The following is a 24,660-nucleotide window of genomic DNA, read 5'->3' as shown; positions in this document are numbered from 1 at the left end:
AAGTGATGATGGCACCAGATAGCCATCAAAAGTTGGAGTTCGGTCATGTGAAGAATTCACAACAGGCATTCTCTTTAGCAAAAGGTAGATTTATTTAGGGAAGAGATTACAGATAAAATGAAGAGATACACACCAGGAATGGTAAATTTGAAACAGAGTGGGAGAGCATATGAAAGGCAAGTTCCTCAGTGGAACTCAAAATTATCCAGTAAAGAGGGAGTCCCCCATGAGATTGGGACATGTTCCTAGCACCCTAGAAGAGTTAGCTCAGGACAGCAAGATGGCACAGTGGATAGAGCACCAGACCTGAAGTCAAGAGGACCTGAGTTCAAATCTACTCTCAGACACTTAAGATTTCCAAATCACTTAACCCCAGTTGCCTCAGGGGGGGAAAAGAGTTAGCTGTAAGGAGAAGTAGGACTGAGAAGCATAGTGGAGTTAGAAGAGATACCATGGGGTATGGGGGAGGGAGAGGGGAAAGATATCCCAAGTAGAGTGCCATCACCCAAAGGAAGGTAGCTGCCAGTGGGATGGTCTGTAAGGAAAATGTAACCTCAGGGATATGTCTGGGATTTCTGACAGGACAGGGCAAAGTGAGACTGCTGGAAACCCCTACAAAAGTGGGGAGGGGGATGATGAAATTTAGATTTCTGACTGAACAATCTTCCCAGAGGGTGGGACCATGAAGCTAAACTGAGGTTTATCAGCATCTTCTCCCTGCTTGCCTCAATCAATTCTTCTGCCAGCAACATCTTAGCTAAGAAAGCTATTTTAGTGATTAGTCCAAAATTCCCTCACTTTCAAATTTCCCCCAATTTCAATTATTATTTTCCTTTTAAAAATTATTGTACTTTGAACAGGAGAGTAACATAATAACAAACTTCATATAAACTAAAAAACCAAATTGAATCTTATTAGACTGGCCATCAAATCAAAAAATCCCATTTTTCCCTCACCCAGGGTTTCTACTGGGCACATATTATTTAGGTCCTTAATAAATGACTGAGTCACAATGTCAGGATATAGCTTATGTCTAAGTAGCCACACATTTTGAAGGGAGGTGCTCAATTCCAGATAAATATTCCAGGTTATAATACCTACCGTAGGACAGCTTTTATTTCACTACACAGGATACAGAAATCACAAAGAACTCACCTTAACCTGTGATTACTAATACAATTCTCTTCTGTTTATGGTGATTCTCATTCAAAAAGTGACCTATGGCCAAGTCAAATAAAGTAATCCAAAATAGTATAAACTTGGCAGATACATGGCTCATTGGATAGAACCCTAGGCCTGAAGGCAAGAAAATATGAGTTTAAATGCAGTCTCAAACTCTTACTAGCTATATGATCCTGAACAAGTCGCTTAACCCTATGTCCACTGTAGAAGTAAATGGGAAAGTATCTTGGCCAAGAAAATCTCATAGACAGCATTGATGTGCTATAGTCCATGGAGTTCCAAAAAGGCAAACATAACTGAATGACTAAATAACAATTAATCCATTTATCTTCTTTTCAATGCAAATCGTTTTTCAATATAAACATTATCTTCATTGTAATGAGGCATATTGCCCTTAGACTGATTCTTATAATTAATTCTTTGGAGGAAGTGGTATTCTTCCTCTTGTTGCCACAGAGCAATACCAGTAAATGTTTATATTGCAGATCACAATGAGAAAACATGGTAAGTGTGGGCAGGCTGCCATATGTAATCAGTGAAAAACTCTGAAAAAGAGCAGGAGCAAAGGACCAGCACTCACCTCCCCGTAAGCTCAATAAGTTCATAAGGAGCTCCTTTAATAACTTATTTAGAGCAGTACTTTTAAAATGTGTTTAACTTCCCATGGGTCTTATTTTGAAAGAGCTTATATTTATTTGAATGAATAAGTTTTGATAAATTTAAGAATTTCATGTCATTAGTTTGTCATACACCTTACCATTATTTGGTGTATATAATATAAAATATAATATAAAAATATGAGGAAAGGGGACAGCTAGATGGCACAGTGGATAGAGTGCTGGCCCTGAAGTCAGAAGGACCTAAGTTCAAATCTGACCTCAGACTTAACACTTCCTGGCTGTGTGACCCTGGGCAAGTCACTTAACCCCAATTGCTTAACAAAAAAAAAAATAGATAGATAGAAAGATAGATGACAGATAGATATGAGGAAGAGCAATATCCTCAATAAGAAAGCAGTATGATATAGTGGGAAAAGCATTCAATTCAGAATTAGAGGTCCTAAATTCCAGCTCTGCTACTTGCTAATTTTGTGACCTTGAGAAAGTCAGTTATTCTTTCCTGGAGGGATTAATATTAGGTGAACTCTCTGGTCCATTCCAGTACAAAATATATGGTCCTACAACTTATATAACCTTGGAAAAAACACCTCCATAAATCTCATTTCCTCTATTGTAAGATAAAAAGATGGATTAAATGATCTCTTGGTTCTTGTAGGTCCATTCTAACTCTAAATCCTATAATCTTAAAATTAAATGGAAACCTTTGAGCCCCATTCTCCCAGGTCCCACTACCAAACTACTCTCCTTTTAGTCCCAAAGAAGAGAAAATTTCATATAAAAGCCAACCTTGTGCTTTGCACATCATCTAGTCTCAATATCAATTAATAATTTAAATAATGCAAAATCTTAGTACAATGAAGATTATTATTATATTCTTTATCTTAAGCTCTTTATTAATTAAAGGGGAATAGAATAAAGAGCATCACAAAGGATTATTGGACAGCATAGCAAAAAGTCCCTGCCACAATCCCATTCCCCATGGCTTACTTCTAATTCACTCTGATCCTTAAGCTCTATCTTCCTTTGAAAACTTCCTGGAGTAGAGGGAGGAAGGATGGTGCCCTTTCTACCAGGAGAAATAGAGAACTATAAACACTTGGCAGCCAAAGCATACATGTGGGCTTATAATCAGCCTGAGTCTGAGTTTTAGATTTCTGGCTGTTTCCCAAACAACAGAAAAATGTACGTCTCTCTCGAGACAGAAGTATCCAACTTGGGAGGCAACCTTAGAAATTTAAGAGATCCAGAGATCTAAGGTCCCTTGGTCAAAGCTGACTGATGTCAGGAGTTGTCTTTGAATCAAAGAGAATGACCACCAAAAGGGGGAATAACTCAGTTCGCAGCCTACTTTGTCCAAATACCAAGACTTAAAGTGAATTATTTTGGCAGTTCAGAGATGGGGGGGAAATTAAAATATTTATTCAACAATTCTTCAAATTACATCATATCTTGATCTTTTTAGGTATTAGTCTCTCAGGAACATATAACAATAATTTTATTAAAACTGTTGCTTGTTTTAAATTTTCTTAATATGCATTTGTGAGAGTTTTTGTGGCTAACATTTCCTTTATATGGAGGAAATAAATAACTGTCTCACTTCTGGTTTTTCACCACACATTAAGTATCTTCCCACTCATCTCTTTGAAAAGACCCTAAACATGAGCCAAACCTATGCTTTAAGTAATCTCCCACAAAAAAACAGAGAGGCAGGTAAATAGCTTAAGTATGAGAAAAGGCTCTATTAGGAGTGAACATTGTTTAATCACTTGCATGGAGGGATCTTTTGTAAAGGAAAGGACATAGTAGTCCAGCTCCTTGGAGTCCAGAAGTAGATTACAATTCTTGAATCTACATTTCAAGTGGAGCAGCTAGGTGGTGCAGTGAAGAGAGCCAGTGAAATCAGGAAGAGTTCTAATCCAGCCTAAAATACTCATTAATCACTTAACCCTGTTTGCCTCAGTTTCTCATTTGCAAAATGAGCTGGAGAATAAAATGGTATAACACTCCAGTATCTTTGCCAAGAAAACCCCAAAATAGGGTCACAGAGAGTCAGACATAACTGAACACTTTAAGAGGGGAATTACATATAAGGAGCTACCACACTGTGTTTTCTATCACTGGTAGCTTAAAAATATACAAAAAAATTTCTTACTCTTCTTAATTCGTTAGGGATCTAGCAGTGCAACATTAAGAAATCTAATTGTTCTTTGATAACAAATTCATCAATGGTTGATCTTTGCTTGAGACAAATACTTATTCAAAGTGACAGATCAAATATAAATAGATAGATTCCTTGGGGCAAATTTCTCTGCCATAATCACCTCACTTAACATTTCATTTATATATGATTACAAATGCTATAATAAAATGTCAAGTATAATTTGGAAATAAAAATATAAAATATGCATCTGGTGACATTATAGTCTTGATGTGAACTTGCCAAACATAAGTGATTAATGGTAAGATAAATTTCAGTATCAAAATTTTATGGACTTGGATACTGTTTTTTACCTTAGATACTGTTTGCAAGAAGAAAATGGGAGACATGAAAATAGCAAGTGATCCCCATTTATATTTTTGGAAAGACAAATTTGTCTAATAAATTTCTTTTTCTTTTGTAAGGCAATTGGGATTAAGTGCCTCATCCAAGGTCATACAGCTAGGAAGCGTTAAGTGTCTAAGGATAGACTTGAACTCAGGTCCTCCTGACTCCAGGGCCAGTGCTCTATCCACTGCAGTATCTAGTGACCCCTCTCTAATAAATTTTAAATGATCTAGTCATATCATGTTTATAGTTAAGCATTTTTGTTGTTGTTGTTTTGTTTTTAAAAAGTCTTTTTTACTGATGGCCTCTAGATTCCTTTCTGCTTGCCTCTTTCCTTTTTTGGTTCCTTTATTTTACCTTCTCCCCATTTCTGCCACTCTCCTTCACCTTGAAGCAGATATCTGCTGTCCTCCTTTTTCCTAGTTTTCCAGATCTTCCCATTATAGCAGCCTAGCTAGATCTGCCCACCTGCATCATGCCTCATGCCTTGGTTCTGTCTCCTTTATTTTCCTTTACCTGTTCTATTCCCTCAGGGTCCTACCCAAAGATTTCAAAGGTATATATACTGATTTGGAAAAATACATCTGTAACAATCCAATTGGGGATAATAATGGATTCGTGCCACTTTTCTCAGTTTATATACCTGGGATTCCATGAAGCATTCTAAGAAATCAGTAGATGAAAATAAAATGGTAATTGTAGAGTAGTCTGCTTTGCTGATTGCCAATCACCAGCTGCTAATTCCTACAGTTAGCTGTAGCTACAGTATAGAGCAGAAGACATGGTGTCCTACAACTCATGATTCTGCTACCTATTTGACTCAAAGCTACTTCTATGTCAAGTCCAAACTAGAGGAGTCCTAAGGAGTGTCCTATGCAGGGAGTGGCAAGGTCCCGACAGAGAAGTAAAGTTTCTAGTGGAAAAATCCCAACAGAGAGGCATAAAGTCTTAGGTGAGGATAAAGAGAGTGGTAACGCTGAAAGAGAATATCATTCCAGCTGGCAGAGGTTTCCTTGGCATAGCATGGCACGTTAGGTCTTCTGTGAGGAGAGGATTTAAAATTGGCCCTTTTTATAATAGAAGCCTTAGCTACAAGCCTGTCCCCCTCCCAATGGGGGTTTGTGGGTGGAGTTTGAGCTGGAATGGAATAGAAAATCTTCAACTGAATAGGATTGGAATTCTCCAGCTCAGGACTCAACCAGCCCCACTTAGATAAAGGAATTAAATTGTTTGTCCTCAGGTGGGGTCTTTACAGTGGCAGGATTCAAGGACAAAGTCTCCTTGAAAGAGCTTCTCAAGTGCTCTACCTCATGGCTCATTCCCAAAGTCAGAGAGAGAGAGAGAGAGAGAGAGAGAGAGAGAGAGAGAGAGAGAGAGAGAGAGAGAGAGTGTTTGGGGGCTCCCCTTCTCAGTAAGAAATAAGATTTTTTTAAAAAATGTTTTATTACCTCATCTTGGGTCATTTGTAATCTCACATACTCAGAAAGCTAAAATTCAAATGGAAGAAAGTCAGAAGATAGTTGAACTTAGAGAACTTCTTAACACTTTGTATTTCCTTTCCTTGTCCCTTTGTTCCTTCTGCTCTCTGTGCTCTGATGTAATTCCTACTTTTCTTCAGAATTACATAATGAAAATAGCATTAGATTTGAAACCAGAGGACCAGATAATGCATAGATATCTCTGCTACTTATTATTGTATAAACTCACTCAACTTCTCTGTACCTGTTTTCTTATCTAAAAAAAATAGATGAATGAAAGAATGATCAAATGAATGGAAAAGCATTTAAACATCATATTAAGGATCAGAGATATAAATACACAAAGAGATGTATTTTTAAAAATCATGTATTATATTGGACTACTTGCCATCTAGGGGAGGCGGTGGGGTAAGAGGAGAGGGAAATTGGAACACAAAGATTTGCAAGGGTTAATGTTGAAAAATTATACATGCATATGTTTTGAAAATAAAAAGCTTTAATAAAAAATAAAAATTTTTTTTAAAAATGTATTCTTCATGCTAAGTAACAAAGATACAAATATACAGAGAGATGTATTCAAAAATTTGTATTCTGTTCTAACAGGGGAGGACTACACATATAGGAAATGGGGTTTAAACCAAAAAATCTCTAAGATCTCCAATTTTAAATCCATTGATTTTCTATTGCCTCAATTGACTGTTGCCAATATCCTTTCCTTTGGCTGTTTTCCTAAGTCCCTATGCCCTCTTCCAAATGCCCCTTTTCTACTCTGCACCATCTTTACCCTTTCCCAACACTTTCACTATTCACCTAGTGTACATTCCCTAAAGCATACAGTTTCCAAACCATTAGGTGTGCTATAAGCAGGATTATAATTAGGGAAAGGCTATTACCAAAGATACTGAAATTTAGAGAGTACTAATAGGATTTACATCCCTACAGATAATTAAAAATATTTGAGATTTGAACCTAATTAATAAAGAATATTTTATTAAAATAGGAATCTACTAGATAGCATTCTTGCTTCCCCTGGTAGTCATGCCCTAGGTAACTTGACCCCAGCTCTTTTCCCCACTGCTCTGTTCTTTCTTCCAAACCTCTTAGAATCTTCCCCAACAACTATCTCAGCCCATGGAAATCAAATGGATAGGGTCTCCAACCCAAAAGTGTCAAGCACTAAGCCCAAAGGGCAGACAATTGTCTGCAGTACTAATGAGATGCAAGTACTGAGGGTAAGAGATCCCTTCTGGTCTATGTCCCAGATCCTTTGCCAAAGAATTCACAAACCTGAAGTTTGTGGCAAAAGGGGATTTATTTGCATTAAGAAGACAGCTTTCTTAGTGGGCAAAGAATTCTGTCAGGATGATTTTGCAAAGATAAGTTTACACTGAGAAGAAAATATCTTCATCAGTGGGCTAAGTGCAGAAGGGCAAATAGATAGTGATTAGGAATTTGGCAAAGATTCTTGGTTCAGAATCGTCTTTTATTAGCCTTCTGAGGCTTTATCAGGGTTTGCCTGGCCCAGCTGGGAGCAATTGGAGGGACTAATCTCCAATTCAATAGAGAGTGGTGATTATATCCCTAGCAGAGATTTCCAATTGAATGAGATTACTTATCTTGGGAAGGGTGTTGGGTGTGCCCCTCCTAGAGGAGAATTTGAGACTCAGGGACACTCTTCCTCCCAAAGGGGGATACAGTTTACATCAGGAACCCCCCAAAGGTTAAAGGGGACACAATTTACATCAGTATTACTCAATCCAAAGTAAAATATAGCTGGAAAATATTTGACAAAATAAATAACAAATTAAATTAAACATAGGTACCATTTTAAAACTAAGTCATTATGCAGCATCAGAGATCTGTAGCCCCATTTTTAATAAAAACTTAGAATAATTAGAAATTATTTGAGCTTGACACCACAACTGACATGAGGGCATGTTTCATGGGTCTTACCCCAGGTATATTTTGTAAAGCCTGCCTCAGGCATTAAAATACTAATTATAGCTCTGTCAATGATGTTGGTAATCATCCCTTATTTTTCAGAACAGAACCAATTTTAAATATTCCATGTGATTCATTAATTAGATAATAAGTTTTTTTTTTTTTAATCAGACTTTATAACTAATTTTTGTCCATACTTAGCTCCTTGATATCCCTATGTTGTTGTTTGTCCTTCATTCTCAAAGAGAACCAAAATATCAGGGAGGGGATGCCATGACATGCAAGTGAATTGGATTTAAATGAAGGAGGGCTGGGCAAGCACACCTGGCTCACCACCCCTTCCAGAGCCATTAGGGACTACTGGCCTGATACAAATCAGGACAACTGGAGATGGCCCTGGATGCAGAGGGAGCTAAGGTCTTCGAAAATTCTCATTTTGACTGAGGCTGCACCCATTCAGTGATTAAGACAAGGTAGTAATTGAGGCAAAGAATCTCCTCTTTCACCTAGTACCAAACCAAAAAAAAAAAAAAAAAAAATCTAAATAAACGAATGGATGAATGAATCTGGGAGAAGTCCCTCAAGGTTTAGGGATGACCTAAAAACATGACCAAAGCAGAAATGACTGCTATTTACATTTAATCTGAGTCAATCAGCACCCAAACAATGAACAAAGAGGGGAAAATGTTTTTAAGAGCATCTTTAGGTAAGGGTATGGTGCTTTGTCAGACCTTAGGGCCAATTTTTGCCCATATGTACTTTTCTGATCCCTATGTAACTTTGAATAAGTTATGTAACTTCCCTAGGCCTTTGGTCACTCATCCATGGAATAAAAAGGTTGGACTAGATGGTTTCTAAAGACCAGACCAGGTCTAGCTATTCCAGTTCTATGTCTATCATCTTATGGCTCAGAAAATAAAGTATGTTTTCTCTATGGAGAATCTGATCCCTTAAGATTCTCTGATTTTTTTTTATTATACATTAACAATGTTCTTTCCTATCCTTTTTACCCCACTTGTAAAATAAGTCTTTGAGGAAAAAAAGGAACATTTTTCTTAGTACCCTCCCTTCATCTTACATTCAATGAATTTGAATTAAAAGGGCAAGGTTGACTGTGGTAAGGTGAACTCATTTCCTTGTATGCAGGCCAAAGGAGCAATAGTGTTCCACAGAGCAATTTTAAAAAATCATGTTTACATTATTTGATGCCAGTAATAGTAAATCCTTTTAAAATTTTTATTTTTACTGAAAGTTTTCTATCAAAGTTCTGTGTGAAATGAAGAGTTCCAACATTATAAAAATTCAGGAAACCACTGATTTAATGTTTTATTCTTCCTGATTATGATATTTATATTTTAATAGATTACTGGAAACAGAGAAATATTTATTGAGCTCTTAATTTGTATTCTGCACTATGCAAGGTATTTTATAGGAATATAGAATAAATATAAGAAATAGCTCCTTTCCTCAGGGAACTTATAATCTAGTTGTTGAGGGGAAAGATAATATACCTGAAGTTGTTATCATTGTTGCTGTTTAGTCTAATGTCTGACTCTCTGTGAACCCATTTGAGGTTTTCTTTGAAAAGATATTGGAGTAGTTTCCATCTCTTACTCCTTTCACAGCTGAGGAAACTGAAAAGCAAATAAGATTAAGTGACATTCAGAGTTCTACAGCATCTGAGATCAAATTTGAATTCACAAAGATGAGTCTTTATAATAGCACTCTATCACCTACCTGCCTTAAATATAAAATAATATCAAACAAAAAGGGGTTAAATTGTGTGGTAAAGGCTATTAAATGCTAAAGCAATTTGGCAGAGAGGTAAATTAGTCAAAGGAGGCTTCATGGAGAAGGTAGATAGATCTTAAATTAAGGCTTGTAAGAGAACTAATATTTGCAACTTACAGAGAAAGGGAGCCATGAAAATAACAGAAGCCTAAAAAGAAGAAATAAGTATAATATTTTTATAAGAAGGTAACAATACCTTGATTAGAATGAAGGGAGCCTATTATTAAATACTGAGGGAGAAAAATCATTATTAATGGTAGAGCAGATGATATAGCAGGACAACCCAAAAGATGTTTTGGACAAAATAACATGTTCTCAGCTAGCAGGGAGGAAAAAGCTTTACTTGGCTTTTAAGGAAATGTCCCAGTACTGAAGGGGATTGGCTCAAGATGGCTAGAGAAAAGAAGAGTAGAAAATTTCTACTTCTTCATTGTCCTGCAATAGCAGGACCAGTTTTTGTTCTCAATCCTACAAGAATCAAAATGTACATGAAAAATGTATCAATTCCACTATTATTGTTGTTTAGTCATATCAATTATGGATGACTTTTAATGATCTTATTTGGGATTTGCTTGGCAAAGATACTAGAGTGGTTAGTTATTTCTTTTTTCAGCTCATTTTACAGATGAGTAACTGAAGCAAAGTGAGGGGTTAAGTAACTCAACCAGGGGCAAAGTTAGTAAGTGTCTGAGGCCAAATTTGACTTCAGGAAGTTGGATCTTGCTAACTTCAGGTGTTGCACTCCATCCATTGTGCTACTTAGTTGCCTATATTAGCTCCATAAACAATCCAGTTCTTATACTAATCCTTATTTATAATTTGAACCAAAAGAGAAATCCTAACAGTCCAGGTTGCAAAAAAATAATCCATCTAAATAAGGGTGGTTCTCAATCTCTCATCTAAATCCACACAAAAAGTAAATTCTGGTACATTTAAACCTTTGTTGTTCACTTGAAAATTATCTCCTATATCCTTTACCATTTTATTAATTTCTAGGTCATATCTTTATCACTTGTCACGTACTCAATGGGTTTAAACCAACATTTGCTTGAGTAGAATAATTAAGAAAATAGATATGCTATACATACACCCAAAAGACAAGAAAATTACAAACTACTTTCCAAAGCCAAATAAAAATGATTTTTAGGATTATCTACTCAAATTATCCATGCCATTTTACCTCCGTCTTTGTAGATAAATGAGTTAATCTTATTGTAAATTTTTTACCTTGGACTCAGAAGATTTCCAAGATGTGTGCATTTCAGATATTTGATTATATGTTTACAAAATAGCTCCTTTATTTGCAAAATACTCTATAGTCAAGTTATTACTCAGTGTAAATTCACTGTTAATCTGAGTATATTTGGATAAATAATCTATCTCAGTTTAATGACATAATTATCTGTCATTAGCAACTTTGGGTCTAATATTCCCATAAGCAAGAGAAGCTTTCAGATTTTCTTTTTTTCTTTTTAAAAACTGGGCCTCCCTAATTCACCCAGGCTGGAATGGCAGGGACTATTTCTAGTCTCATTATTGACTGATATGGAGATAAAAACTTACTCTTTTTCTGGCCTGGGCTATTTTTCCCAGTTTCAGACAACCCTCCATTCACAAGTGTTCACCATATTAATACTGAACTTAATGTAGACACCTCTTCTGTTTAAGCCACTGCCGCTCAGAACTCCTGAACTGAAGGAATCTACAAGCCTCCACTTCCCTGGTGACTGGGATTACAGGTTTGTAGTACCCTCCCTAGCCAAATGAGAGAAAGAATTCTTCAGACTATTCCTAACATGATGAACAGGATATTTTTCTTTAGAGAACAATAAGTAAGAGTCTCTGATAGAAATGAGTCAAATTTCAATTTCCTAACCCTGAGCTATAACAGTGAGTGATAAAGTTGCCAGAAGTCATAAAGGATGGATTTTTACCTTCACTAATTTAAAAAACAACAAGCATTTTCAGCCTAGATGGACTTCTCTCAAACACAGGAATTCAGAATGGCATTTCATCTTCTATCTACAATTTTACGTCCAGATAGACTGCAAATTTCAAGACTGCAAGCAAATTACTGAACACATTTGAAAACTGACATTGGTCATGAAAGCAAAAGATTGTAGTAAATGCCTTTCTTTATATGTGAAAAATAAAGGTATGCTTTGTTTTTTCATTGTTATAATATAGTGTTTCACCCCAAATTTCAGGGAATTTTTATATATTAAAAAAAACTTTATCCCTTAAATACTTATTTTCTGTCTATTCTATCATTTCTCCAATACTGTTATCATCATCCAACCCTAAATCTTTGCATGTATATATTTTTATTGGTTTTATTCAGACAAGTCTCAAACACAACTCTTTATGAGAACTTTTTTTTTAGCCCTTTTAGATGAAAATCTGATTGCAAGATATTTGGGGAAAGTTAATCATGGCAAAATTCTGTACTTCTTCATTTGAAAACAGAAAAATAACCTTTTTCTAGTATATTCCAGGATCTTATATGTACCATTCAAATTGATTTCCTGTCATATGTATCCTTTATTTCTAGTATATCTCCTTGGAAACCAAGACTAAAGGTGTATGCATTAAAACACACAAATGATTGTTTCATTCATAATTTGAAAATTTTGACCAATGTGTATAGATTCCAAAAACACACACCCTTATCTTTACAGTTATCCCTTTCATAAAGTTATCCCTTTCATGACGCCCCTGTGACTTGGAAAATCCAAATAAAATTTTTTGCCCTTCCTTTCCTATTAGAGAAGATTTTAATATTTTCTTTTTCTTCTGTGGCATGCTTATAGTACATTATTTTAAAATTTGGACTAAGTATTTGGTCATAGGCTCTATGTTGTCTGCTGGCCTTTGAGTGTCATCTGTGGCTTCTGCAAAACTCCCCCAAAATTCCCATTTAATTTCTTATGCCAACCCCCAATATATCAAAATCACAATGTCAAAATAATTCACAATATGAAAGAGATGACTGTAGTTTTATGTACATCTGGCATACAGATGAAATATATGAGAGGCCTAATACCACTAAATAACATATAATAAGCATCCATGCATACATAGGGTTGTCTTGAGTGCTAAACAAAACTATTTTTATTAAGTCATAGACTTTGCCCATTAGTAGAATCTAGTAGAATGTTATGAAAAATAGTGAGCCCATCCACACAGTTAATAAAAATATCCTTGATATTTCCAAAATACCTCTCCAAAGCAATCCTCAACATACTTTTTCATTCATTTTAGGGAAATGGTCTAGATTTACTATATAATTTCCGTTGTAAAGGGTTCCTATTTGGTAAAGAAATTCTTTGCTATCCCAGCTTAAGTATAAAGTATTTTTTAAAAACTATATAACTGTGAAAATAAAGCATAAGTCCCTATCCAGAGTCTTTTCCACCAACAAGTCAAGAAAGGACCATAAATCAAATAGCAAAACATTTTAGTTAGAATAGAATTCCAAAGTAAATAATGAGGGAAAAATAAGTGGAAAAATCTTTTTCAGTCCTCAAACACAAAGTGAGTACAATGTCCTGCAGACTTTCGACCAGAGGAAAGAGGGAATATACCTTGGATAATTCACATATCCAGGTAAACAAAAGGATAATTTAAAGCTGGAACACATCTCATGCCTCATCTGCAATTTATTGTGCTTTGCTGCTGTTTCATTCTACTGCCAAAGCTGTCATTCATTGCTGCCATCTGTTTTACTTGTCAGGTGTTGCTTTCAGTTTTTTTTTTTTTTAAGTGTTATTTTTTTGTGAGACTTCCTTGGAGTAGCACACCTAGGGAATAACCAGCAACTCTCTATTAGTCAAATCTTCTACACTCAGCTGAGTCAAACTGGATAACAAAACGTTTTTTTTTAAACCTTTTTTCAAACATTGTTGCTATAGAATGTCCCTCAGTCCTCACCCCTAGCTGGATCAGATGAGTGATTCTTTCCTTGGAAGCTAGTACTGTAGCTGTGCAAAGTTACCTTGAAGTTTTATTGAGTCTCAGAGAAAATCTTGGCAACTTGGATGCAAGAGAAAACTAGCAGTCATTTCTTCTATATTCCTGCCACTAGGTCAAAGATACCTATCCCTTTTTTGGCTTAAAATACTATTTACTTAGCATTCTATTTCTTCATACTCTGAACAATCAGTGGTTGCATATGGAAAATTGGTGTATCCTGGAGAAGACAGCTTAACAATTAGACTTCACAACCTGAATATCACCTGATACCTGATTCTGCCATTCAGCTTCTCTTGGATGCTGCCTCCACCACTGTCAAATCACATCTCCCTGCCTCAGTATGGATAGCTCTATGTCTCTTATCAGCCTGAAGCAGGTCATGAAGGTATGAGCTTTGTCCCTTTGTCTCAAATGAATTTGGGCTTTAAATTGCTTCAGAGGGGAATGATAGGGAGCCTTCTAACAATAATCCTGAGGCCCCCAGACTTTAGGAGTGCCATTGTTCTAATAATCTGTCAATAATCCTAAAGTCTTCTGGTTGTAGGAATACTACAATATGGTCTTAGAAAGGAGTCAAGATTCCAGGAAGGATTTGGATACCAGCCCAGGAGGGAAGTCTTGAGAAACAAGAGTGTCTGAGGCATGAGGGGAGCTCTCACATTGGAACTGGGATTGTTTTATTCCCTGGTCACCTGGTTAAGTTTTTAATCTAATCCCCCTTCTCCCCAGAAACTAAAGTGAAATAGAAGGAAAGGATTATGCCTCCTTTCTATTTGGGGAAGTAAGGTTTTTACATTTTTGAAGATATCTTTAGGAATTTTTTTTTCAAAGGCTAATCCAAACTTGTTAGTAGCTGAATGGAATTGGAGTACAGGATAATTCCCCTAAAATTAAATGAACACTATCAGTGTGATCTGGAGTCATTTGCAGATATCACCTTAAGGGTGCAAGATACTCCATGATAGAAGTGAAATCTAACCAAATTGGATTTCTAGGCATGGTAATCAGTGTTACATATGTAAATGAAAAGAAAATACACAAAAAATGGCAAAATTCTTGATAAATCAGAAAGAAAATAATGAAATATGCCATTCTTGTCCCAAAGAAAAGTAAGACATAAGGGATATAAAAGGTTGCATGTACTGTAAGATGTGATCACTGTGTTCATTGATTTTGTTTAAATATTTTTCTTTTCCACAAGCAGTCAATGTAATGAAAAGGAAATGTAGTAATATTCATACATAACTTATGTCCTAACAAAATAAGGCATCATTATACCTTATTTTTTAAAAGAATGAAACCTCAGATAAAAGTGTTGCCTGCTTATCTAAAGCAAATTAATATAAGGGGCCGCTACTTCTCTCCATCTTTTTCTTCTTTTGCCAAATTACATTTTGTATCATGTTCCCCAAATCACTGACTCCTGATATAACTTATAAAAACTAAGCAAATAAGAAACTGAACCAGCCAGAAACCATAATATGAATTATGCCAAAATATACAAATATGTGCTGAATTTCAACTTTAATACTAACAAATGAACATACTGTCAAAAAGAAGTGTTAACAATACTGCTCTGGGAAGGGATTTGGGAATATAAAGATCTCAGTATCTTTAAGCTGAATGTCTGATACTAAAGACCGTAGACTGGTTAAACCCCACTGAATAAACAGAGAACATTTTTGCTTGAGAGGAAGTATAATTAATGAGTACTTGCCAGCTCTTGGACTTTCAGTGAAATTTCCAGCTCCATACAAACGTACAAATCCATCAAAAACAATAAATTGAAGGTATAATCCTGTTTTGGTTTGGGGGGGGATATTTTCTATTTTTTATTATAACTTTTTATTTACAAAACATATGCACGAGTAATTTTTTCAACATTGACCCTTGCAAAACCTTCTGTTCCAACTTTTCCCCTCCTTCCCCCCACCTTCTCCCCTAGATTTCAGGTAAGTCCAATACATGTTAAATATATTAAAGTATATGTTAAATCCAATATATGTATACATATTTGTACAATTATTTTGCTGCACAAGGAAAATTGGATCTAGAAAAAAAGAAAAAATCCTGAGAAGGAAAACAAAAACTGCAAATGAATAATAACAGAAAGAATAGAAATGCTATATTGTGGTCCACAACTCATTTCCCATAGTTCTCTCTCTGGGTGTAGATGACTCTTCATTACTGAACAATTGGAATTGTTTTGAATCCTCTCATTGTTGAAGAGAGCCACATCCATCAGAACTGATCATCATATAGTATTGTTATTGAAGTGTATATAAATGATCTCCTAGTCCTGCTCATTTCATTTGGCATCAGTTCATGTAAGTCTCTCCAAACCTCTCTGTATTCAACTTGCTGGTCATTTCTTAAAGAACAATAATATTCCATAACATCCATATCCCACAATTTATTCAGCCATTCTCCAATTGATAGGCATCCCCTCAGTTTCCAGTTTCTTGCCACTACAAAGAGGGCTGCCACAAACATTTTTGCACATGTGGGTCCCTTTCCCTTCTTTAAGATCTCTTTGAGATATAAGCCCAGTAGTAACACTGCTGGATCAAAGGGTATACACAGTTTGATAACTTTTTAAGCATAGTACCAAATTGCTCTCCAGAACAATTGGATCCATTCACAATTCCACCAACAATGTATTAGTGTCCCAATTTTCCCACATCCCCTCCCATATTCCGCATTATCTTTTCCTGTCATCTTAGCCAATCTGACAGGTGTGTAGCGCTACCTCAGAATTGTCCTAATTTGCATTTCTCTAATCAATAGTGATTTGGAGCAGGAGGTATATAATTCTTACACAGCTCTCAGAATAGTGGCATACATCCCCCCTTCGGCCACGGCAAGGAGGAGCTGGAGTGGGAGCGAGAGCTACATAGAGCTGGACCCTGCGGCTCCGGGTGACTCGAGCCAGCACAGAGGGCCCCAGGCCGGAGGCAGGAGCAGCTGGGCCAATTCCCCGGCCAGGATTGGAAGGGGATGGCTTCGGGCCTGGGCTCCCCAACCCCTTGCTCAGCAGGCAGTGAGGAAGAGGACATGGAGGTGCTTCTAAACAGCCTTCCCCCACCCCATCAAGAGAATGAAGAAGACCCAGAGGAAGACTTATGAGAGGTAGAGACTCCTAAACTCAAAAAGAAGAAGAAGCCTAAGAAACCTCGGGACCCTAAAATCCCAAAGAGCAAACGACAAAAAAAGGAGCTGGGAGACAGTTCTGGGGAGGGGCCTGAATTTGTGGAGGAAGAAGATGAGATGGTTTTGCGATCAGACAGCGAAGGCAGTGACTATACTCCTGGCAAGAAAAAGAAGAAGAAGCTTGGACCTAAGAAGGAAAAGAAAAGCAAGTCTAAGAGAAAGGAGGAAGAAGAAGAAGATGATGATGATGATGACTCAAAGGAGCCCAAGTCATCAGGTCAGCTACTAGAAGATTGGGGCATGGAGGACATTGACCATGTGTTCTCAGAAGAAGATTATCGAACTCTTACCAACTATAAGGCCTTCAGCCAGTTTGTCAGACCTCTTATTGCTGCTAAGAACCCCAAGATTGCAGTTTCCAAGATGATGATAGTTCTAGGAGCCAAATGGCGAGAATTCAGTACCAACAACCCCTTCAAGGGCAGTTCCGGGGCCTTAGTGGCAGCTGCAGCTGCGGCAGCAGTAGCTGTAGTGGAGAGTATGGTAACTGCAACTGAAGTTGCTCCACCTCCACCCCCTGTGGAAGTACCCATCAGAAAGGCCAAAACCAAGGAGGGTAAAGGTCCCAATGCCCGACGGAAACCTAAAGCTAGCCCCCGTGTGCCTGATGCTAAGAAACCCAAACCGAAGAAGGTGGCACCCCTGAAAATCAAATTGGGAGGCTTTGGCTCTAAGCGCAAGAGGTCTTCGAGTGAAGATGATGACCTGGATGTGGAATCTGACTTTGATGATGCCAGTATCAACAGTTACTCCGTGTCAGATGGTTCGACTAGTAGGAGCAGCCGCAGCCGCAAGAAACTTAGAGCTACCAAAAAGAAAAAGAAAGGCGAGGAGGAGGTGACTGCTGTGGATGGTTATGAGACAGACCACCAGGACTACTGTGAAGTGTGCCAACAAGGAGGAGAGATCATCCTGTGTGATACCTGTCCCCATGCTTACCACATGGTCTGCCTGGATCCTGACATGGAGAAGGCCCCGGAGGGCAAATGGAGTTGTCCACACTGTGAAAAGGAAGGTATCCAGTGGGAGGCAAAGGAGGACAACTCTGAGGGTGAAGAAATCCTAGAAGAAGTTGGTGGTGACCCTGAGGAGGAGGATGATCATCACATGGAGTTTTGCCGTGTCTGCAAGGATGGTGGGGAACTACTCTGCTGTGATACCTGCCCCTCTTCCTACCATATCCACTGCTTGAACCCCCCACTCCCAAAAATCCCCAATGGCGAATGGCTTTGTCCTCATTGCACATGCCCTTCACTGAAAGGTAAAGTTCAGAAGATCCTGATTTGGAAATGGGGGCAGCCACCATCCCCTACACCAGTGCCCTGACCCCCTGATGCTGACCCCTACTGGCACTGTTCTTGGGTGTCAGAACTACAGCTGGAGCTTCACTGCCAAGTGATGTTCCGTAACTACCAGTGTAAGAATGATATGGATGAGCCACTATCTGGTGACTTTGGGGGAGAGGAAGAAAAAAGCCATAAACAAAAGAACAAGGACCCCAAGTTTGCAGAAATGGAAGAACGTTTCTACCGCTATGGGATTAAACCTGAGTGGATGATGATCCACCATATCCTCAACCACAGTGTAGATAAGAAGGGTCATGTCCACTATTTGATCAAATGGAGGGACCTGCCCTATGATCAGGCATCCTGGGAGAGTGAAGATGTAGAGGTGCAAGACTATGACCTATTCAAGCAGAGCTACTGGAACCATAGGTACCTAATGCGGGGTGAGGAAGGATGACCTGGCAAAAAGCTCAAGAAGGTTAAGCTTAGGAAGTTGCAGAGGCCTCCTGAAACTCCTACAGTTGATCCAACAGTGAAATATGAGCGGCAACCAGAGTACTTAGATGCCACTGGTGGGACTCTACATCCCTACCAAATGGAGGGATTGAACTGGTTGCGCTTCTCCTGGGCCCAGGGCACTGACACTATCTTGGCAGATGAAATGGGCTTGGGCAAGACAGTTCAGACAGCTGTCTTCCTCTATTCTTTGTACAAGGAGGGTCATTCAAAAGGCCCTTTCCTAGTGAATGCCCCACTTTCTACAATCATCAACTGGGAGCGAGAGTTTGAGATGTGGGCTCCAGACATGTATGTGGTAACCTATGTTGGAGACAAGGATAGTCATGCTATTATTCGTGAAAAGGAGTTCTCTTTTGAAGACAATGCTATCCATGGTGGCAAGAAGGCTTCCAGAATGAAGAAAGAAGCATCTGTGAAGTTTCATGTTTTGCTGACTTCCTATGAACTGATTACCATTGACATGGCCATTCTGGGCTCCATTGATTGGGCCTGCCTAATTGTGGATGAAGCTCATAGGCTTTTCAGGGTACTCAATGGCTATTCCCTCCAGCACAAGTTACTACTAACAGGGACTCCTCTACAGAATAACTTGGAAGAGCTTTTCCACCTGCTTAATTTCCTCACTCCAGAAAGATTCCACAACCTGGAGGGCTTCCTAGAAGAATTTGCTGACATTGCCAAGGAAGACCAGATCAAAAAATTGCATGACATGTTGGGGCCTCATATGCTTCGACGGCTTAAAGCTGATGTCTTCAAGAACATGCCTTCTAAGACAGAGCTGATTGAGCCCAATGCAGAAGAAATACTACAAGTACATTCTAACCCGAAACTTTGAGGCACTCAATGCTCGGGGTGGTGGCAATCAGGTTTCCCTACTTAATGTGGTGATGGATTTAAAAAAGTGCTGTAACCACCCTTACCTCTTCCCTGTGGCTGCCATGGAAGCACCAAAGATGCCCAATGGGATGTATGATGGCAGTGCTCTAATTCAAGCATCAGGGAAGCTACTTTTATTGCAAAAAATGCTCAAGAAACTCAAAGAGGGTGGTCACCGTGTGCTCATTTTCTCACAGATGACCAAGATGTTGGATCTGTTAGAGGATTTTTTGGAACACGAAGGTTATAAATATGAGCGAATCGATGGGGAAATTACTGGGAACACGCGTCAGGAAGCCATTGATCGTTTTAACACACCTGGTGCTCAGCAGTTTTGCTTTCTTCTTTCTACTCGAGCTGGGGGCCTGGGAATCAGTCTAGCTACTGCAGATACTGTTATCATCTATGACTCTGATTGGAACCCCCATAATGACATCCAGGCTTTTAGCAGAGCCCATCGAATTGGTCAGAATAAGAAAGTGATGATCTACCGTTTTGTGACCCACGCTTCAGTGGAGGAGCACATCACACAGGTGGCGAAGAAGAAGATGATGCTTACACATCTTGTAGTAAGGCCTGGCCTGGGCTCTAAGACTGGCTCCATGTCCAAGCAGGAGCTTGATGATATCCTCAAGTTTGGCACTGAGGAATTATTCAAAGATGAAGCCACTGATGGAGGAGGAGACAACAAGGAAGAAGAAGACAGCAGTGTTATCCACTATGATGACAAGGCCATAGAGCGACTGCTGGATGATCGAAATCAGGATGAAACAGAAGACACAGAACTTCAAGGCATGAATGAATATTTGAGTTCCTTCAAAGTGGCCCAGTATGTAGTACAGGAAGAAGAAATGGGGGAGGAAGAAGAAGTAGAAAGAGAGATCATCAAGCAGGAAGAAAGTGTGGATCCTGACTACTGGGAGAAGCTGCTGCGACACCATTATGAGCAGCAGCAAGAGGATATGGCCCGAAACCTAGGCAAAGGAAAGTGAATTCGTAAGCAGGTCAACTACAACGATGGCTCCCAGGAGGATCGAGATTAGCAGGATGACCAGTCAGACAATCAGTCCGACTACTCAGTGGCCTCAGAGAAAGGCGATGAGGACTTTGATGAGTGTTCAGAAGCTCCCAGATGGCCTAGTCACAAGGGCCTGCGAAATGATAAGGACAAACCATTGCCTCCATTGTTGGCTCATGTTGGTGGAAATATTGAGGTACTTGGCTTCAATGCCCGCCAGCGGAAGGCTTTCCTCAATGCCATTATGCGTTATGGGATGCCTCCACAGGATGCCTTTACTACCCAATGGCTTGTGCGGGACCTGAGGGGCAAGTCAGAGAAAGAGTTCAAGGCATATGTGTCTCTCTTTATGCGTCACCTTTGTGAGCCAGGAGCAGATGGTGCTGAGACCTTTGCTGATGGTGTACCCCGTGAGGGCTTATCCTGGCAGCATGTTCTTACTCGTATTGGTATTATGTCACTTATCCGAAAAAAGGTTCAGGAATTTGAGCATGTCATTGGGTGCTGGAGCATGCCTGAGCTGGCTGAGATAGAAGAGAACAAGAAGATGTCATAGCCAGGATCACCTTCACCTAAAACTCCCACACCTTCCACTCCAGGAGACACACAACCCAACAGGAGTGCCACCCCCTGATGATGGGGTGAAAGCAGAGGAGAATAATAACAAAGAAGAAGAGAACACAGAAGGAGAGAGAGAGGTGAAACCTGCAGCCCCTGAGGCTTCTGTGGAGGCTACACAGCCCTCTGCATCTAACCCAGAAGAGGAAAAAGTTCTGGCTGAGGCTCTGGAAGGAGAAGAGAAGGTGGATAAGCCAGAAGTCAAAGAGAAGACAGAGGAGACCATGGAGACAGAAACCAAAGGTGTTGCTGAAACGGAAAAGGTAGAGGAGAAAGCAACAGTGGATCTGAGGATCTGACCCCTATTGTGGTAGAAGACAAAGAGGAGAAGAAAGAAGAAGAGAAAAAAGAAGTGATGTTTCAGAATGGGGAGACTCCCAAGGACCTGGGTGATGAGAAGCAGAAGAAGAACATCAAGCAGCGTTTTATGTTCAACATTGCAGATGGTGGCTTCACTGAGCTGCATTCCCTTTGGCAGAATGAGGAACGGGCAGCCACAGTTACAAAGAAGACCTATGAGATCTGGCATCGGCGGCATGACTACTGGCTGCTGGCTGGCATTATTAACCATGGCTATGCTCGGTGGCAGGACATTCAGAATGACCCGCGCTATGCCATTCTTAATGAACCCTTCAAAGGTGAAATGAATCTTGGTAACTTCTTGGAGATAAAAAACAAATTCCTGGCTAGAAGATTTAAGCTCTTGGAACAAGTCTTGGTGATTAAGGAGCAACTGCGTCGAGCAGCTTACCTGAACATGTCAGAGGACCCTTCCCATCCTTCCATGGCCCTCAATACTTGTTTTGCTGAAGTGGAATGCCTGGCTGAGAGCCACCAGCACCTGTCTAAGGAGTCAATGGCAGGAAATAAGCCAGCTAATGCTGTCCTGCACAAAGTTCTGAAACAACTGGAGGAATTGTTGAGTGACGTGAAGGCTGATGTCACAAGGCTGCCAGCCACAATTGCCCATATTCCCCCTGTGGCTGTGCGGCTATAGATGTCAGAGCGCAACATCCTCAGCCGGCTGGCAAACCGGGGCCCTGAACCCACCCCACAGCAGGTAGCCCAGCAGCAGTGAAGATCCAGGTTGATGATGCCACCTTACCACTGAGCAGTGATCCTCCCCCCCTTACCCCCCAAGCTTCTCCTCTGGGGACTTGAGTCCCTCTTCCTTCTACCCCTTTCTCATTTTATAAAGGAACTACTCCCCGTGACACTTGGGAAGGGGAGGAAGTGAGGGGCTGCATCGACCTTCCTGCCAGAGAGACATGCAGCAGTAGCACCGGTGCCATCTGCATGGAGAGGGCAGTCCAGTCCCTCTCCGGGTTCAAGGCCTCTTCCCCACTGTAACGTCTGTTACACATAAACTCTTGTGGGTTCTCACCAAGCTCGGAGAAAATGATCTGAAATTTCTTTTTATGTCTTTATTTTATTTTTTGTTTTCTTCTTTTTTGTTGGAGTTTCGGATGGGCCGGGCCCCTGGGCGAGACACAGCTACCTCCATTGGCATCTTTTTAATACCAGGAACCGAGCAGCTCCAGCCACTGAGCAGCCAGAATGAAATAAAATGGGAAAAAAAAAGGAAAAAAAAAAAGAAAAAGAACCAAAAGCATTTAAAAAAAAAACTTCATAAAAATTGAAAATAAAAGTTTCCTTGTATTTAAAAAAAAAAAAAAGAATAGTGGCATGCAAGCATTTCTATAGATAGGATGGAACTAGATTACCTCTCTTAAACCCTGTTAAGCATACATTTAGAGAGATGCACAAATCTCCAAAATTCAAACTAGCAGATAGCAGAAGGGAAGGTTGAGAAAGAACCTGGGGTGAAGTGGGGAGGGAAGAGAGGAAGGAAGGAGACAAAAGAAATAGGACAATCATCTTACATCCCTTTGTTATGAAGGTCAGTTTTAAATTAAAGAAGTCAAACTCTACTCACAAAAGAAAGCAGCCTCCTCAATCTGATCACTGTCATTTATTAAAACTATTGTTCTGAATGTGACTGAGTTAGAAAAACCTATTATTAATTATATCCCACCTCATACCAAATATCTAAAGTAATAAAGTGGCAACATCTTAATCGTTAATTGACAAGGATAACTAAGAACTACAGAATTATCATGAGATTTAGAGTTGAAAGTGACCTTGATATTTTCTAGCCCAAACCCCTCATTTTAGCACTTGAAATCATACAGGTGTCAAGGATCCAGGAGCCAAGATTCTAGCACAGATGTTATAGTGCAGATTCTCTGATTTCACATCTCGTACTTTGCCCCTTTTTTCCCATCCCATGTTGATTCATCAGTGAAATAGGACAGGATCATTGAAAGATGGAAGAAGGAAACAGGGATTAAGTACAAATTACATACTAGACACTGTAAAATGCCTTACAAATATTATCACAGTTGATCCTCATAACAGACCTGTGAAAGAGATGCTATTTTTATTATAATTTTATAGCTGAGAAAATTGTGTTAGACAGAAGTTAAATGTCTTCTGTCTAACAGGGCACATTAGCTGCTAAGTATCTGAGGCCAGATTTTAGTTTAAGCCTTCTTAACTCCAAATCTATAACTATCTCCTCCACTATCCAAAGCCATAAGTAAGATTTGAGTAAGAGAATGGACCCTCATTCCTCCCACTCAGCTCCAATATACCATAAAAATCTCTTCTACCATACAAATAGCTTTTCCTATTGCATGTTTCAAATCATGTACATTTTTAAGTACAGACCACATCCAATGTAGAAATCTGTTTATTTCAAATCAACATAGACAAGTTTCCTTCAGTTCAAAAAGTAATTGAGAATGGTTCTCAAAAATCAAAAATATAGTCAAGTTTAAAAACAAAGGGATGATATTATGTCAAAAGAGTGCAAATAAACCAGTCACAGGTTTTCCTCATCCCTAATGGAGGTTCCACCACAACAGCATATAAACATCTTTATTGTATTGTGCTAAGAAAAATCCAAAACTCAGCTGGCAGAACAAATTATACAATGAGGCTGCACATGTTATACAGTTTATTGGTAAATCCACATTGACACTCAATTTTGTTTGTATTTGCCACATGAATGGTGAAAATATCAACTGTGAAATTTTATCTTTAGCTCAGATTCAGTGGAATAACTACCCGTCTCCAATCTTCTGCAAATTGCACGTAGCTCAGCACTTTGACCCCCTGCTTTTGAACTGATAGTTCATGGGACAGACAAAGGCCAATAGAAATTCTTTTAGTATTTGTGTTGATTAATAATGACTGGAAAGGATTCTATAAATGGGATAGCTAGATGAAAAACTCTTTATAAACAGTGAAATGAAAGAAAGCCAGTATAGAAATACTATAAAAGTCCAACTTTGTTTTGTAAATACAAAACCATAATAAAATCATTTCAAAAAATTTCATTTTGACATAAAAGCTTAAACTTCACAAATATTACCTAATCCTCTGATTCATTTAATATAGTAATTTTCTCTGTGAGGTAATTTAAAAGTTACACTTTTAAGAAAGGCTTGAGGAATCAAGTTATATTATAGTTCCTCCACAGATCAGGCTAACATTCTTGGATCCTCATAATAGGAAGACAAGAGAATTAGATCATGGTGGT

General features: G+C 38.9%; 1 protein-coding gene across 1 annotated transcript; it reads left to right on the top strand.

Moving 5' to 3' along the window:
- The first annotated feature begins 16,440 nt into the window (after positions 1-16,440).
- LOC100922804 (chromodomain-helicase-DNA-binding protein 4-like) lies at positions 16,441-22,564 on the top strand. The gene is given in 5 exon segments (XM_031960693.1): positions 16,441-17,565; positions 17,605-19,324; positions 19,326-21,056; positions 21,058-21,346; positions 21,349-22,564. Coding segments are annotated over 5 exon segments (5,565 nt in total). The 5' UTR covers positions 16,441-16,526; the 3' UTR covers positions 22,135-22,564.
- The last annotated feature ends 2,096 nt before the right edge of the window (positions 22,565-24,660 follow it).

The sequence above is a fragment of the Sarcophilus harrisii genome, chromosome 3 (genome assembly GCF_902635505.1).
Source record: "Sarcophilus harrisii chromosome 3, mSarHar1.11, whole genome shotgun sequence".
NCBI classification, from domain to species: domain Eukaryota; kingdom Metazoa; phylum Chordata; class Mammalia; order Dasyuromorphia; family Dasyuridae; genus Sarcophilus; species Sarcophilus harrisii.
Note: the sequence above shows the minus strand (reverse complement) of the source record. Positions and strands in the feature narration are given on the sequence as shown.